The sequence below is a fragment of the Prinia subflava genome, chromosome 1, assembly GCF_021018805.1.
Source record: "Prinia subflava isolate CZ2003 ecotype Zambia chromosome 1, Cam_Psub_1.2, whole genome shotgun sequence".
Lineage (NCBI taxonomy): Eukaryota > Metazoa > Chordata > Aves > Passeriformes > Cisticolidae > Prinia > Prinia subflava.
In genome coordinates, this window is record NC_086247.1 from 84848135 (window position 1) to 84865538 (window position 17404).

Sequence of the window (17404 nt, forward strand, 5' to 3'; positions counted from 1 at the left end):
TCTTACGCTGCCATCTAATGGTAAACGCCAGCTTGCTACCACGAGATAGGAAAAGACTTTCTGGAGGCTGAGATGTTTAATTTTAAATGGCTTGTGGAAATGCAGTGAATTTCATTACTGAATGTGATGGACAGGTGGAAACTTGATCACAGAGATACATGTGAAAAAATTCTGAAAGCTGCAAAGGAGATTTTCAGTAGAGTCCTAGCTTTATGACATTAAAAAATAAAGTAACACTGCTTTTTAGGTCAATTCATTAGCTGCAGCCACCAGCCTATAATCTCTTAGTAGATTTCTCTTACCACATTCTGCCAGTTCCAAAATACAGTTGCCACTTTGTTTTCATATTTCTAATGAACTCAATGCTACTAGGGAGGAATTACACCCTTGGCTTGTTGCTATTGGGGAGACCTTTGTTAACGCCTTCTGATTTGTCGTGTTTAGTCTACACCAGTGTCCCTTATGCTGGTCTTTTAGCATGCATTATTAACACAGCACAGCTGGTACAAAGCCAGCTTCAAGGAGTCTGACTGGTACCAGACAGAGCGGGAGTGTACAGCAGCTCTGGCTGGAGCTTGTTTATGCTGGTTGCTATTCAGAATCTGTGTTTATTTAAAGTTGCTCCTTTTGACCTTTTGTAAACTCCTGTAGAACTGAGCTTCAAGTTACCTTTTGGTGGCTGTATCTTCCTTTGGTATGCATCTTTAATCTGCCAATATTGTTTATATGCCGAAATTACTACTGTAAGTAAAATTCTGGGAGCAAAACAATTTTCCCAGAAAAATTACTACTTGCTAAATTGTGTTCATTGTCAAGCTTTGTTAATTAGTATTTATTGCATTCTATTGCTCTTATTTGGTTGTGGCTGCTTGAATGCTGTGATTTACCCATTGAGATTTGCAGCTATCTCTGGAAAGTACAAATGCTATGTATGGGCACAAGTTCTGTAGTAGAATTTGTAAGAGCCCATGTATCCTGTGCTGTTAAATTAGGTTTATTGGTATTAGGCTATAAAGAACCTGAAGTTTGGGGTAGTGCAAGGAGGGACATCTACTGATGGGCACTTGTGGCACAAGTGAATTGATTGTACTCCACATGTTTTAAATCCAAAGTAAATGTGCATGACCTTTACATGGAAGCAAGGACCACTACATCTACTGTTGTTTGACTCTATTAACTGTACTCAAAATGTGTTTGAGGAAAGTGAAAGTGTATAGTTGCTTGTAACCAAGTGTATTTTTATTATACTTCTCATTAATATAACCACTATGTGAAATCTCAGTTTCTTTTGAGTTTAAAATTGTTGCTGAAGCACGAATAAGACTATTTTAAAATGTTAACTACAGGTCTAGTACCAGATCTAGTTCTAGTCTAGGTAAAATAATGTGCCTAGCAGAAAGTACTAGTATGCAAATCCAGTATGTGTACCTTTGCTGGCATTGTAAAGGTAGTGTAATACTTAGCGTTGTCAAGGGTGGTAAGCTTCACTCTTCTTTTTCTGAGGTTTTCTGGATTCAATTTGTGGTTTCCAGTTTCTTTTACATTATTAAAAAGTGATTACATTTTAATAATGATTGAGTATCCTTCATTAAGTAATTCTTGTATAATGAACAAATCAAGACAGAAATGATTTACAGTTTAATTGCATGTCATTGTGATCTAAGTTTTTGCTACTGGTTCATCTTCACCCCATAATGTTGAAAAGAATAAACCAGAAATACTTTCTCAGATCACATATGGGCTTGTTTATTAGTAAATGGTAAGGAAGTTTTAATGAGAACAACTTCCAAAAACTGACTTACTTAATTTACTAATATTTTAGAAGCATCTGGCCAGATGTGCTAGAGATACAGTTGCTTTCAGTTTGAGCATTTTAGTGTGAACTCTGTTTTCAAGACAGCTGTAGCAAGTCTGTATGTAGCAAGCTGTAGCATATCTGTTAGTGGCAAAACTACTGGTGAAATGTATGGTAAAAGTAAGGATACTAAAACATAGAGTATAACATATTGTTAACATACCTCACACATTCACATTCATGTTTCTAGTCTGTTGTGACTATGTCTAAAATATGTCTGCACAGATAAAAGCATTGTTAATTTATGGTTCTACACAAATACATCTGTTGGGAAAAAAGACTCCTAATAACTTTTCAAGGCAGTCAAACATCAAACTGAAAAAAATATCCTTCATTTGTGTCCCTCTGTCTGTAGACAAGATTCATTTGCAGTAATTGATTACAAGTCTATCTTCGTCTTTCTATATATATATATTAAAAATAGTTTCATTTTTTCCCCCTAGGAATTGTATAGCTCATGCATAAGCATAAATTGTCATACATATCCTTTATAAACCTGCAGTAATGAGTAGCATTTGGTAGTGGTAAGTTTGTGTGTGTGTGTGCTTTTTGTCTTAGATCTGTCTCTTGGTTTTGGAGAACATACATGGAAATTCTGCCTCTGTATTGCATTTACTTACATAGTGCTTGCACAAGAATGCCCAAGTCTCTCCTGAAAATTCAAATTTGTTTCCTTGGTTTTGTTTTTTAGCATTAAAAATGCAGCTGTCCACAAAGATGTCTCCATGTGTGGCTCTAATATAAATGCTTTTTTGTACCAATGTCCTCTGCATCACACGTGAAGTACTATCCTTCAAGTTCATGTTCCTACTGGGCACTTTTGACTAATTTGAGGGCAAAATAAAGTATCTTAAATTGTCTTTAAATGAAGAATAAATTGAAACTTTCTTCTTACATTCATCAGCATTTTCTGCTTACTAACATTAATGAAATTTAAGGTCCTTGAAAATCCTGAATCTCACTACTTATGCCTAGAAGTTTTATTTTAACGTCGTCATTTTTTCATTGAACACAGGCAAATGCTGGGACCCTCATTTTTTCTTGCTGCATTTGTTCCTCACACAATTTTCCCTCTATCTCTACTATTCATATCTGTCATCACTTTTTCTTGCATCTCATTTGATTTTTTTCTGGTTTTTAAAAAGTATTGTTTCATGCCCCTGCTGTAATCAGGTGCTGCTGATGAAAGACTTCTGTCCCATGTCATTATGTACGTGGGTCCTTTGTACCTGCCTGTGCTAATGGCCATTTGGATATGAAAAGAAACTTCCAGGAAACAACTCCTCTCAATATAATTGTACTTTTTAATGTGTCCGCCTTTAGATTTGTTTCACTTAATCTGCTGTTTGCTTTTTGTAATAAAAACAGCTTTAACTATCTTGAAACATGTTTAGATTACAGCAAAAACTAAAACTAACAAATCACTGCTTTTGTGTCCATTTAAATGGCTTTCCATTTGTGTTAAATGCCATTCTTATAACTGACTCTGGATTGATATTCCCACCCAGGTTTGCTCTCAAATGCAAAGTATAGCAGATTTTTATTTGCATACGGTATACTTTGTATAGCAAAGCTCACCTAACTTGTGAGTATCGGAAAGGGACTTCATTGTCTTTTGAGTTGGATGTTGTGATCCAAAAATGAAATGGTAAATTTTTGGAATAGATAAGAATATTTCAGTTGAAAGAGACATAAGTCCCTTTATGGCTGACCAAAAGTGAATTTGCTTGCCACAGTTATTCTCTGAAGATGGGATGCAGCTGGTGGGGAAGATGAGAGGAGGGAGTGCACCTGGTGATGTATTGAGTGCATGGTGGAATAAATGTAGCCAAGTGTTGAGTGTGTGTCTGGACTGAGGATGAGGGTTGTCATGTTATCATCAAAAAGTGCTTTAGATAGTTTTATTAAGCAGACTTAAAGTGAATGGAATACATTTTCTGCATGAGTACCTTAGAAACTACTTGTAGTTTTTAAAATCATGTTGTAGAGAATCTGTTTCCACAAGGAAGTGGCTCGCATGGTGTCTGCATGCATTTGTAAGACTCAATAAAAACTATCAGAACCTGCTGGCTGTCACTAGAGATAAGCGTGTTTTTCCTTTGTTTTGTTTACAGTGAACAGACAGATCAGTGTGTTCTGCTTTGCAAGAGAATTATTTTAATTCAGTATTATACTTTTTCCAGTGTTTGTATGTAATGGAAGTATATTCTGCCTATCTCTCCCTTTCATGTTTCTTTGTGACTTCTGGTGCTCAGGAACCAGTCAGCAATAATTGTGTGAGATCATATACAAGCTGTCAACCTTCTGAATGTCCTGCCATTTTAAAGTTAAATAGAAGCATTTTGTACAGACAACTTTTCTGTCTGATGTGTAATAGTGAAATCAAAATGGTAAAATTAATTTTACTTAGAATACATTTCAGTCTCTCCCAGTCATGTTACATGGATCTGTAACAGTGGATTTAATTTCAAGGTGAGTTACAAGTTAATGTTCCCATTTTATCGGGAAATGATTTGCTGTTAGTTTGGGTTTTGTGTTAGTTTGGGTTTTTTTGTGACTGTTTTAATTGTAAACTGTTTACAAGGCTATGTTTCACTGAAGACATGAACATTTATTTTTCAGGGGCAGATTTCCTCAAAAAGATTTAGAGTCGCTCTTTCCCGGGATGAGCGCTGATTTCACAAGTGAAAACTTTTCTGCTGCCTGGTACCTGATTGAGAATCATTCAACAACAAGGTTTGTTGTTATCATATAAGTAATTGTTTTAAATGCAAGTCACTGATGGTATTTCATTATGCAGTAGATGTGTCAATAGTGGTTTGCATTTGCAGCAATAGAACTGTAGTCATAATTGTTTCTGGTGTTTCTGCTTGGCCTGAAACTTGAATCAATCAGTTTGCTTAATCTGCTTCTGAGAAAGATCTTGTTTTTAACCAGACCTAATTTATGATGGGGATTTTTTTATTCCCATCCCCCAATGTCAGATGGAAGCTGTCTTTCTTCAAATTTTAGGAATCAAGAAGTTAGCATGCATTGACTGGAAACTCCAGGTATTAAGTCATGAACAGAGACACATGTTAGGGGCACTGAACAGATTACTAGAATTGTTAGCATCAATTAAGTCATAGTTAACACTTGTGGAAAATGCTACAGTAGCAGAAGTTGGACAAGCAAGTAGGATTTTTAGGTAAATCCCTTAAAATCTTGACAAGATTTTCTTAAGATCCTGATTTAGAAATACAGTTGATAGTATGTAATTACATGAATGTATTATAAAAATATATTTTTGCATGTATAACTGAGTTCCAAAACCTTTATCTGCTTGTGTTCACATAATACCGGAAGAAATTTTTAATGCAGAAGATGAGGATTTTTTGTTGTTTTCAGCTAGGGAAATACAAAGGGAAATAAAAATTGTTTTAGTTTTGTTTCCTACTGGTAGAAAAAGGTATGGGTTGCTTATTGGTTTTGGGTATGGGAGGATATCCGGTTTTTGAAGCTCCAGAAATAACCATTATTCTACTTGAGAAATACTTAAATTTCCCCTAAAAATGATGGTACTTTAAAGGCCCACAACAGCAAGAGAACGTTATTACCTAATACACGTATAGTGACAGCATCTTTTGAAATCAAGTAACTAAGAGGAGTTATTCCAAATTAATTCTGTCTGTCAGAATCTGATAACTCTGGGGATTATCAAGTTTTTTTAAAAAATTGAGGAGATAATAAAAAGATGAAGAGTAAACAGCTTTTGATGCAGGTCTTCGTAAAAAATTTCCTCTATGTTTGGCCCTTGGACTCTTTCCACTTTGTTGCTCATCCTGTGGGCACCAGTGACACTGCCCACAGAGAACAGATCACGAGTGATTGCAGACTGGGGAGAACAGTGAAGAATGTGGGAGCCAGGTATTCCCTTTGATTTAGACATGAGGGAGAAAGCTTCAGGTAATAGGGATGCATCCTGTAGATTCACACATGGCTGGTTTCAAAGCAGCACTTTTTACTTCTGTAGCCAGGTCCATGACTAAAGGACAAAGACTGCTAAGTGAGAAATGCAATTCATTTGAAAAAGTGGGGTGGGAGTGTGGGAGCATCTTTGCCAGCAGGTTTGTACTTTGGTGTCAAAAACTTCAAATTCAGAATATCAGGAGAGAGTGATAACAGCCTGCAGTTGAATGAAGGGACAGAGTACTATCTGTGGGTTCAGTGATGGCATTAAGAATGCTGTAGGAAGTTACAAAACTGGCTGGATGTGTCTACCCTCAAGTGCCTTTACACACCCATGTGCCATCTGAGAAACAAGTGAGAGACAGAACTCCATGTGGAATTAGCCAAACATACCACTGAAATAAAGTGGGATAGCTTATGTACCTAGTGTTTCGGGATGGGTAGCAAGAGGCCACCTGACAAAGATACCCAGGAAAGAAGAGAGGGACTTGACCTTTACGTGAAGAACAGCTGGAATAAATATATGGGCCCTGGTATGGAGCAGGATGGTTGAGATCTTGTTCAAGAGTCTGGAATGGGTGACATTGCAGTGGCGTGAGGAAGTGCAGAAATCTTCCTTAAGCACCTTGGGGAAATTTCCAAAGAGCAGACCCTGGTTCTTGTACAAGACTTCTAACATGGCTGCTGTGTAGGCCTTCAGGGGTGCTCCTCTTCTGAACCTGATTCTTGCAGACAAGGCAGGGGATGTGATAACCAGTGGCAGCTGTGGCTGTAATGATTGGGGAATTGTTGAATTCAAGACTCAAAGCAGTGTGGGAAAGGCAAGGAGGAGAGTACACACCTGGGATTGGAAAGCAGTCATACAGAAGGCAATCCAATGTTTGTAAAAGTTGACTGTCTAGTGCAAATCATTTTCTGGGGTGTTTCAGCAGTAATGTGTTAGGTAAGATATGGAGATAATTATTCTGCTTGTCATTGTAAAAGCTGCAGTTTAAGTGCTCTGCCCAGCTATGGCCACTGCTTTAAGAAAGCTGAGCCACAAGCTCAGGAGTGGATAAATATCGGTGACTATACAGCTTGAATGAGTTAGGTGCTTTTAGAAAAGAAAGAAAAAAATTTTAACACTTTGTCTAGTATCAGCTTAACTATTTCATCCTTCTTGCTGAAAAAGGTTCCATCAATTTGTGTCTGTGCATGTCAACAGTTTCAAGTAATGATTTCCTCCATCCAAATAGGAAATAGGAATAAAAATGAAATGAAAATGAAATCTGGAGGTTTTTTGCATATTAACTCCATGTATATTGGTTTATGAAATTCAAATCTTAGTGTTGAAGGTCCAAGAGCAGTGTAAAACTCATCAGGAGTAAATGCTCAAAGGGTAGGGTGAATCCAGTCATGTTTTGAATCTAACTGTAAGTATCTCTTCAAAATAAAGAAGCAGGAAAACTATTTTAGTTGTTTTTCTTTTTCTTCCCAATTCAAAATGTGTTGTCTTAAAAATATTCTGGAATTGTATAAATATCTGTCCGATATAACTTGTACTGTTTTTTTGGAAACACAGCAAAGGTTTAGTTTTTGTCCTCTACATAACCTTAGCTATTGGAAATGGTAAATGTGGGGTGCACTGACATTTTGGTTGCTTATGGCTGTTTTTTCCTTAAAGGACATTCCTTTTCAGAAATCAGTATAACATCTTTTTTACTTATTCTTTTAATCTGGCAATATCCTGTGAAATAGAAATAAACTATTTTGACAAACCAATAGATCTTCAGGTAACATGAAACAGTGCTTAAAAAGGAGAACTGTACAGATTTTGTTATTTTGAAATTGCTGCTGGTAAATACTTCTCATATGCCCAAGTGGACCAGTCCAGGTAATGAGTAATGTTATTTCTGTCCAGCAGATGGAAACAGAAAATTAGGCAAAATGTTGTATAAATGTCATCAGTATAAAAAGTGCTTCTAAGTGCACCAGTGTGCTTTGTCTCCCAGCAGGTGGTGACAGCCTTCTCATTGCCTGAGCTGAAATTTGGTTTGTTCTCTTAATGTGTCTTTTTGTACCACCTCTTTTTAAAATGGGCAGAATATTGATGGAATTGTCTTACGTCTTAGTTTTCTACTTCGTTGATTCCTCACCTCACAGAGGTGTAGCGCAGGTTTTTGGATTGTTTGGGGTTTGGTTTTTTGTTTTGTTTTTTTTATTAGGGAAATTGCTTTGGTGTGCAACTAGGAAGAAAGACTTTAAGGATGAAAATTATTTGCTATATTGGTATTTCTGAGCTTGTTCATGGTGGTGTTTTTGTAGTTAATCAAGTAATATAACTACTGAGGTCATATTAATCATCATCAACAAAATAGTTATCTACAATTAATGACGATTTATTCACAACATAAGACTTCTCAATCAAGGTGAGGTGCTTGCAAAAAATAAAGATATGAAATCAAACGTAAACTGGCAAAAATTGAGAAATATTAGGAAACTAAGATAGAAAAAAGGCTACCATACCAACAACAATAATGAGTTGGCAGTTAATATTGCCCTTGAAATGTCTTTCAAAAATATTTCAGCAGATTGCTTATAAAAACCCTACCGTCATAAATCAGGAATCTGTTTAGCTTTTCTTTATTTTGCACTAACATTGTATTCAATTCTGAACTATATGTCTAAACCAACATAAAAACACTAATTCAGAAACAAAAGTGAAAAAGGATTGTGAGTAAAGCTGCAGAGTTAAACAAATATTATTAAAGAGATTTCTGATATTTTAGTAGTTAGTCTACCGTGTACTAAGTGCAGTGAATTCTACTGTCACCTATTTAATATAGTACAGACAGTTAAGTAAGAGCAATGTTGCATATTAAGAAGAAACATCTTGACTAGTTTGTGTTATAAAGAAATCTCTTCCATCATAAGTGATAGGAGCCCTCTATTTAGGGCTGAAACTAAAAAACTGAGATTTTGGTCTAAGAATAAATTCTTATTACTGAAAAGCATGCTCATTAGCAATTTCTTCACCCTTACTAGTTTTTCTGAAAGTAAGTGGCTTTATTTTCCAAGTAGTTTGTTCTGTTTATTTATTAGCTGACCGTATTGTTTTTATGTCTCTGAGGTTTTCTTGTTTGTTTTCAGTTTTGATCAGCTCAAAACGGCTGTTGTGAATTTGAAGAAACAAGCCAATAAGAAAAATGAAGGGAGTCTAGCTTATGTGAAAGGAGGTCTCAGCACATTTTTTGAAGCACAAGATGCTCTGTCAGGTAAAGATGCCTTGCACTTACTAAGTACAGTATCAAGGAAAATACTTATGCGCATATATGGTTGAATTTAATACTAAAAATTTTGTTTCTCTTCACAGTCTGTACTAAAATTGTATGATGAGCTCAATATCTGTGTTGTGTTGGTCACAAGCCAGAACTGGTTAGCTGATTGATGTGGTTTATTTGCAAAAGATGTCACCAACTGTATCTTACAGGAATTGAAGGCATTTGATCCAATTGCTTAAACCACAAATGCAAGGGGGAGAAGTGTTAAACTGGAGTTAATATTAAGATGACTTGCAAACTGTAGCAACAGAAAAAACTTGATTTTATGATACCTTTTTCAATAGTCAGACAGTAATATTTATATGAATATCCAGACACTCGTTATTTGGGAAATCAGAGAGCTTTTGTGTTCTGCTTGCCTTGGGAGAATGCAACACACTAGTGAGATTATCATAGTTGCCATTTTTGTATATAGATTTATTGTATATAGACAAACACAGACACAGTCTTAAAGCATCAAATGTTTCGCAGGTCAAACCTCATTGTGGGCTACTGTAGTCCTGTATAGTGAGGCTCTGGTCTGGATAAGACAGCAACAGTGCCCAGGAAATCATCCCCAATAGGTTTTTCATTTACCACTATGTTGATTATCCATCCTGGTCATTGACCCCTTTAGCCAAAATCTAATTAGGTTCAATAACAAAAGTATTAAAGAATTTAGCAAAAACCTGAAGAATGTCATGGTACTTATGGGAAAAGACTCTAAGAAGAACCATTATTTGGCATTCTTACACCTTTTTAAGCTGAGTTTTCATTAAATGCTAGGAAAAATAATAGGCTTTCCTTGTAGTTCTTACACCTCTTGAAAATATTGAAATCCTATTTCTTTTCTTAAATTGTCTCAAACATAATCCAAAATAAATATGGATATGTGGCTTGTTTTTCACAACCAAATCGGCTTTGCTTATGGAATATCAAATACTCTAAAAGACTGAGAGTTCTGTTTTCAAGAGGTTGCTGCTATAGGTAAAAAGTAGTGCTAACAGTGTTACCTTGTAAGATTATTTTTTGGATCACTTAGTAGGATTTGAAGAAAGATACGGCAGATCATAAATATTGTGAGGTTTTAGAAAAGCTGAGAACAACTGAGTAATTTTTTTTGTTCCGCCCCTTAGTAGCATTTTTCCTTTGGAGACTGATTTTCTGATAAATGAGGAAGTGAACGAGCAAGTAGTAATGTGAGAAATCTTAGTAAAATAATGGTAGGGAAAGCAACCTCATTTATTTTATTAACTACGGTAGTCTCAATTCTTAAAAAATTATAAGCTGTAATATTGTTTTGCATCTTTTACCTTTATCAGTGTTGTTTTTACCTAAAATCAGGGTTTATCAGTGCAGTACTTTAGCTAAATTATGAACATCAACATGGGATGACTCAAGTGGTTCTTGATGTCACTTTTTGTCTGTAACCAAAATGGCTTGACTTTGTCTTCCCCTCAGTGATCTCCTGCTCAAAAGGAAGCAGACTTTAAGTTAATACAGTGAATTGAAATGGTATAATGGAACAATGACCTTGTAAAAGAAAATAAGAGACTTAAAGCCTCACTTAAAAATTCAAAACTGAAGTTCAAAGGCAACATCAATGTAATACTCAGTTTTTAAATTCTGAACCCAAATTCTTAATGAGGATGCAGTACAGGTCACAGCTGCCTTCTGTAGCATTTTAATATGCATTTCTCTGTTGAAATGTCATATTCAATGCATGTGCAAAAGGGGTTTTGCTTCTTTTCAGTCAGTAAACCCACTCTTATGGCATATGAATTTTAGTTTTGAATGCTGGACTACTTATTTGCCTGTTCTTCCTCGTTAAGCAGGACATTTTTGAAAGAGTATACATGGAGAAATTGCATAACTTTTTAAAGACTTGAACTTGTGGTAGGTACAATCGACTGTTAAGCTGGATATGGCTTCCAGTAGCAACAAGAAAGAAAGGACTTCTTCGGTGCCATCATCCAACCCTACTGCTAGATATCAAAGCTTTTTCCTGAACATTTGATCACTAAAGTTTTCTCAAATGAAAGATGCTGAGAATTAAGGGTAAGCTTTACTACCATTGTTCTAGAGAAACAACTCAGATGGAGATTTGAAAAACTAGCAAGAACAAACCACCAAACAAAAACCCCCAAGCAAACAAGCCCACCAATAATTCTTCAGCATACAGTTATGAAATTTAAGCTTCTTAGCAGAAGAACATTTAATTAAAAAGATAATCTGGCTGGGCAGTTATTGTGCAAGATGATGATTTTCTGCCCTTACACATGTAAGGGTGAATTTTTATGTCTTATTTTCTCCTTTAAAAAAGTGCAACTAGAATTTGTATGCATTTCAACAAACATGAGGAGTAGTTTATATCTGAAAGCTGAACAATTGTTTCAGCGCAAACTCTTAGGGGTGTAGCCATTGTTCTGCAAACTTTTTTTTTGATGCTGAGCATACAACTGTCACAGATGAAAAGTGACTCAAGGGAAAACCTTACTGAATACATATTTTCTGTCTTCCAATATGATTTAAATTTTCTGAGTAGGTTAATTTTGCTTTAAATATTTTTTAACTCTCTTGCTTTGGGAAGATTTCTAAAATCTAATTTATTTTCTAAAGACATGGGGGGTTTGAGGGCAAAAATTTAGACTCTCAATTTTCCCCTTAAGATATTTTAGGACACATTTTCTAACCCCAGTGGTTATGCTTCATAAACTGCAGGTCTACTGCATTGTAGTTATAGAGCAGAGCTACTTGTGAGCAGTTATTTCTCTTAAGTCTCCCTAAATTAGTACAGGATAACTTTTCATAGGAGGATCACATTAGGAGGTATAACACTTGCTTCTCCAGTTACTTTATACTCCTCTGCAGCTTTTTTACATGCTTTTTAAAACTCATATACATTTAACAATGATTGTTCCATATATGTTACCTTAATTAAGGAAACCCTGAATTACTGATTATTGTGCAGCTTTTTTGATTAGGTAGGATGAGTAAGTTCTGTCTGATCTTAAATGTACTATCAGACTCTATTACACATTTAAATTGCTATTAACATTTTCATAAATAAGCAATGGAAACCATAAAAAGCAGTCCTAATATGCTTATTGTATTTTGTGATTTAGAGGCTGTTTACTAAGAAAACAAGAGCTCAAATAGACCAGAACCCATCCTTGTTTCGTTTAATTTCTGGGAAAATAGAACAGCCTTATCAGATCCCTCTGTCTCTCTGCCTGTTAGCTTGGCTGACAGTTTGGCTCTGCAGAGGAGGTGTTCAACAGGAAGTTTGTTTCGTCAGCTGAAGGGAGCTGTAAACTGAGCTGAGGGGAGCAGGGTTTATCTCAACTTGACCCACTTGTCAGTGTCGGGGAGTTCAGCTGGTTCATTTCCTGTAATTCGAGTTGCAGCCTAGAAAGTAGCATTCCTAAAAGGGTGGCTGTTTATGTGCTTGTAGTTCAGACATATTTTATTGTCGTGAGCAAATCGGGTCCCGCACAGCAGGCGTTAGGAAAGTTAGCAAATTAATTTTATTTCACTATATTGTTTTCTGAAATGCTCTTTGCAATGAACCTAAGGCTACAGTTTGTTCTTATTTAAAAGAAAGGAAGAAAAATAGGGAAATTACTACTTCAGTTTCTCATGTACACAAAATCATGTATGTACGACATCTCTGTTGGTAGATATAGGAGATGCTGTAATGTCTTTAAAAGACAGATATCATGTACAAATTTGAGATTTAGATTTGCCTCTCTAGTTTGCCATGGCAACTTTTTTTTTTTTTTTGCAATTACAAGTACAAACACATTTTTTGTGGTTTTCAGGAAGTCTGTACAAAAGAAGCACTGCTGGCTGTTACAGCACTGTTCCTTTTTTCCCTTTTCCACTCCTGTTCAGATATGTGGCCTGTGGGAATACCTGCATGATAGGGACCTTAGACTATATATAGTTGACCTTTTATCTACTACCTTTCTTAATATATAAGCTAGGATAATGTGGCTGAAATTACCTGGCTGAAATGATCCTAATCTGGCCAATGCCTGTTTTTTTGATTTGATTTGGTTTTTTTGTTCCTAAAGACTATTTTTACAGTTCATTCCCTAAGGCTCATTCTTAGAATGAGCATGTTAGTGATCCAGGATTGGATTCAGGCTGAATAAGTCTGTGCTGCTGCCATTATGTCTGTTAGATTAATTTTCTCTGAAAGTAAAACAAAAAATACCACCTGAGCTATATTCAATTCTGATCGAGACAGGGAATTTGAGAAGCTAAAATTTGATTCTTGTCTGTCATAAATGTGTCCCTTCGCTTCAGACTTCGGAGGAGTTTTGTTACATTTGAATTTAAAGAGATTATATAGAGCCAACAAAAATTTTCATTAGTGATTCTGTTTGCAAACTAGACTGATGATTAATTTTAAAATGGTTTTCTTTTGTCCAATTAAGTGCTAGTGCATGACCATTTTTGCTTGGTAATGTGGCATTGAGATGTTGTGCTACTTTTTGCTGTTGTCACATTGCTGGTTTGTAATAAATCTGATTCACACTTTTGCTTTACTTTACTCTCATGTATATTTTTTCAAAGGGAATGGATTTTTATTAAACCTATGAATTTGGGTAAATTAAATTCAAATATATGATTGCTACCTAAATTTTGTGCAGGTGACTTGAAATGTCTGGAATAGCTCTGTTTCTAATTATCTGTGTGATGTGTGTCTATTAATGTTATCTTCCTTATCCTGCTTCAAGTGATAGAATATTGTATTTGCAGGATAAGAGCAATCTTCTGTTACACCTAGTGATTTTAAAGATCATAAGAAAGAGTAGGGCCATGGAAACAATCTGGCAAGAATAAAAAATTATGCTGCATGTATCGCATACGTATCTGAGAGCATATCAGTCACTTCAGAGTAGCAGCTCCCCTACATCTGTGTGCCCCATAGTAGGGGCAAGTTAGATTATTTCTAGTTAGGAATTATGTTCATGCCTCCATGTAGTCAACATGAAGCAATAGCTGATGTGCTCTCTGCTCACTGTCTTGCTTTCCAAGTAGCTCCTCTGTCTGACTACTTAAATCATCTTTATTCTACCCTTACAGACAAAAGCTGAATGAGAAGGATAAGTACTATCATTGCTTCATATTTTTCCCTTACATTTATAGGTCTGCTCAGCATTCAAAATGAAAAAATAGATTTGCTAAATTAGCCATTCTAAAAACAGCCATGCTAAATTAAACTTATTTTAATTTTGCTTGTTGAAAACTTGTGTCCTGATCTTTCAGCACTAGATAACAAGAGGGACATTAAAATAAGAAATGTATTCTGAGAGAAAGGTGACCTAACAAAGGGGTGCCATAGAATATCTAAGTGGTGGTAGATAGTTTAGTCTTGGGTGAATGCTTCCTCTTTATGAAGTTCTTATGGTCAATTTTTCTAGCAGACCAATGGTTACCTTAATGCAACTTTATAAAAGCAAGAATTATCGCAACTGATGAAACGCTCAAACTCTCATGCAGGTCCTAGCATGGCATTGTGTAGGGAGTTGGGGTTTTTTTTTGTCTCAAGCAGGAGAAAGTCTGATTAGAAAAGATGGGAAACAGCAGGAATTGTCACAGGTCATTGTGAAAATCCTCTGCCCAAGCCTGTACCTGCTTTTATGCCGAGTGCTCATGTAGCTTCTTCACCCATTACAGTTTTAGAGATGTGAGCTAATTACTTGCAGAATTTTTCCAAAGGGATGCAGTTTTGGCAGCCTGTAGGTACTGTGTGGCTGTCATATTTTATGAACTTGGGTTTTTTTCACGTAAGTTAACTTTTTTGTTTGAATTTGAAAAATAGTAAAGCATGTAAAAAGAGAAATAAATTTTGCAGTTGCAGTTTTCAAACGGCAAATTCTGCAATTGATTGCAAGTGTGCAAAAAAGCTATTGTGATTAGTTTTGACCCAGACTTACCCTGCAAGCCATAAAACCACCTTAATTTCATGCTAGATTATTCCATTTTGCTTTCCATACCACCTTTTAAATGCAACACTTAAAAGCTGGTTTTATTTTTACTATTTTTACGTTTCACAGATGCAGAAAGTTAGTGCCAGTAGAGAACAGCGTGTTCTGTACTCTTTAATTCTAAGGTGTTCTGGCAAAGACCTGGATCCAGTCCTGGAATTTTTAGTGCATCCATAGGCAGAATAATAAGCCACATTTTCCTATTTCCAAAATATTTGCCCAGAGATATCAGACTTGCTTTAATATAAGTCCATCTGAGCATTTTCTTTGACTTTCTCCACTGTATTGGTAAACAAACTTGACGTAGTAAATGCTAGAGAAACAAAACACAAAAAGGCAACCTAAGACAATACTGCATTCAGTTCAATATTTTGTCAGTTTTGCTAGGATTAATAATATTAACCAAAACAAAGGCAAGTTTGCTATGCCAATACAAAAATATCTAGAATTCTCAAGGGACACTGCAGGAATGACCAAACCAAACTAGACTTCGTGCTATTAACTAATGGCCATAGGGAAAAAACCTACTTTCTTTTATATTTTCATAGAGTAATGTATTAAGAGCTCTGTGCATGGCATGCTGTCTTTATTGCTTTCCTCTTTATATGCAGGCCTGCAGTCCTATTGAATCCATTCAATAAGTTTTTACCTTACATAGGGATACTGTCTTCATCCATAACCTTCTTATATTTTGCTAAAATTACAAAAAATCATTAATCTTCCAATAAAGGAAACCAAAAGGCATTTTTATTCATGCACTGGGCAATGAATCATGACAACGTTCTAACATGTGTTCTTCATTCCTCCATTACTGTTCTTTGGTGCCAGTTAACACATCAGATCTTTGGAAATATTTTGCTGAGTTGGCCTTGCCCATCTTGTATTCTTTCCCCTCCTGTTTTCTGCATCTGACTAAAAGGATGTGATTTATTTCAAGTACTTTTTTTCTTTAACCACATTTCTGTCAAAATGAGTAAGATTTTCAGATATGCCAAAATGCATTTCTAGCCAACCTGTTGTCGGAAAATGGTAGAAAATATTCATCTGTGTTACTCTGAGCTGGGAGTTAGGCTGAGGAACTTTTGAGAATGCCATGCCTGGTGCTTGTCTTAAAGTATGTTTTAAAAATATCTAATCAGGAAATCAAGTATGAAATTTGCAAATCAAAAGCTGCATGATTGTGGTAAGGGTGGTTTAATTTACTAGACTTATGGTTGCCATAAATCTAACAAGAAAACCCATATCCTTTCATAGATTAAATAAAATTGTTTTCAACACAAGTAACAATTAATTAATTGCCATTTATTTTAATACAAGGCCTGCATTATGGCTTATTTCCCAGACTGAACTTTGCATGTGTTCTGGTGTATTTAGTCACAGTTACAGGTTGTGAGTTTTAAACTTAGTTTCTTTGCTATTTTTAATCAGTATCTGCCTGCAGCTGTGAAGTTTGCAAGCCTTTAAATATTCTGACTTAGCTGGGAAACATGAGCGCTTACTGGCAAAGATGATACAAAATACAGTTAATTGTCTGGCCTTAGTTGAAGCATCCAGATGCGGCCTTTCCTCATTTTCATTTATTGTATGCTTCTTACAGTAAAGCTCCTAAAAATAAGGAGCAGATTCTGCTAAGTTTCCAGCTGCTTTTCCAACTTATTTAGTTTGTGTCAGGTAAATTCAGGGTAACTGGCAGTTCAAGAAAAATTCCATCCATCCTTTAGCATCCTTTATGTCCAAAGACATAAAATTTTGTCCTTACTCTTCTTATTGCAGCCAGTGAAGGGTTGAGTGTAAGAAGTTGCATTTGAAGGTCATCTTAAGTACTGGGTAGTGTGGCAAGAGTAGGATGGCTTTCCACCTTCCCTTGGCCACATGCTCCTTTCCTTATACTGCAGTGCTGCCACTGAGGCAAGGTTTAGACAAGCTTTACTGATCAGTAAAGCAACATTTCTTCCTTAGTGAGTTAGTTTTGCACCAAATGATCTCACTGCAGCTGCCCTGCAGCTGTGTGATTGCTCGATCCAGCAAAAAGAAGCCCTCTGGGTACCGGAGAGCAGAGATTGTCCCCAACAGTATCATCCCACTATTAGATAGATTTAGCGCTTTAAGAGAAAAAAAATCTGGATTGTCTCTAGATTCATTCCAAAGATGAGGTCTACAGATTCTTTTCTTGACTGCATATAGTTTCATTGTCTGAACTTCTAAATCAAAGACTTTTTGTCTGGTCCCCATGGAAAGAACATGCACTTAGCTCTTTGAAAATCATTTGATGCAAATGGAGTAAGCTCAGACTTTATTAGAAA

The 17404-nt window shown here is 35.9% G+C and overlaps 1 protein-coding gene across 1 annotated transcript in view; it reads left to right on the forward strand.

The window, feature by feature from the left end:
* The window catches only part of EXOC2 (exocyst complex component 2), a 127705-nt gene that overhangs the window by 26239 nt on the left and 84062 nt on the right, over positions 1 to 17404 (forward strand). Inside the window, exons 5-6 of the mRNA XM_063401340.1 lie at positions 4478 to 4591; positions 8933 to 9057. Coding sequence (XP_063257410.1) covers positions 4478 to 4591; positions 8933 to 9057 — 239 coding nt within the window. The remainder of the gene's footprint in view (positions 1 to 4477; positions 4592 to 8932; positions 9058 to 17404) is intronic.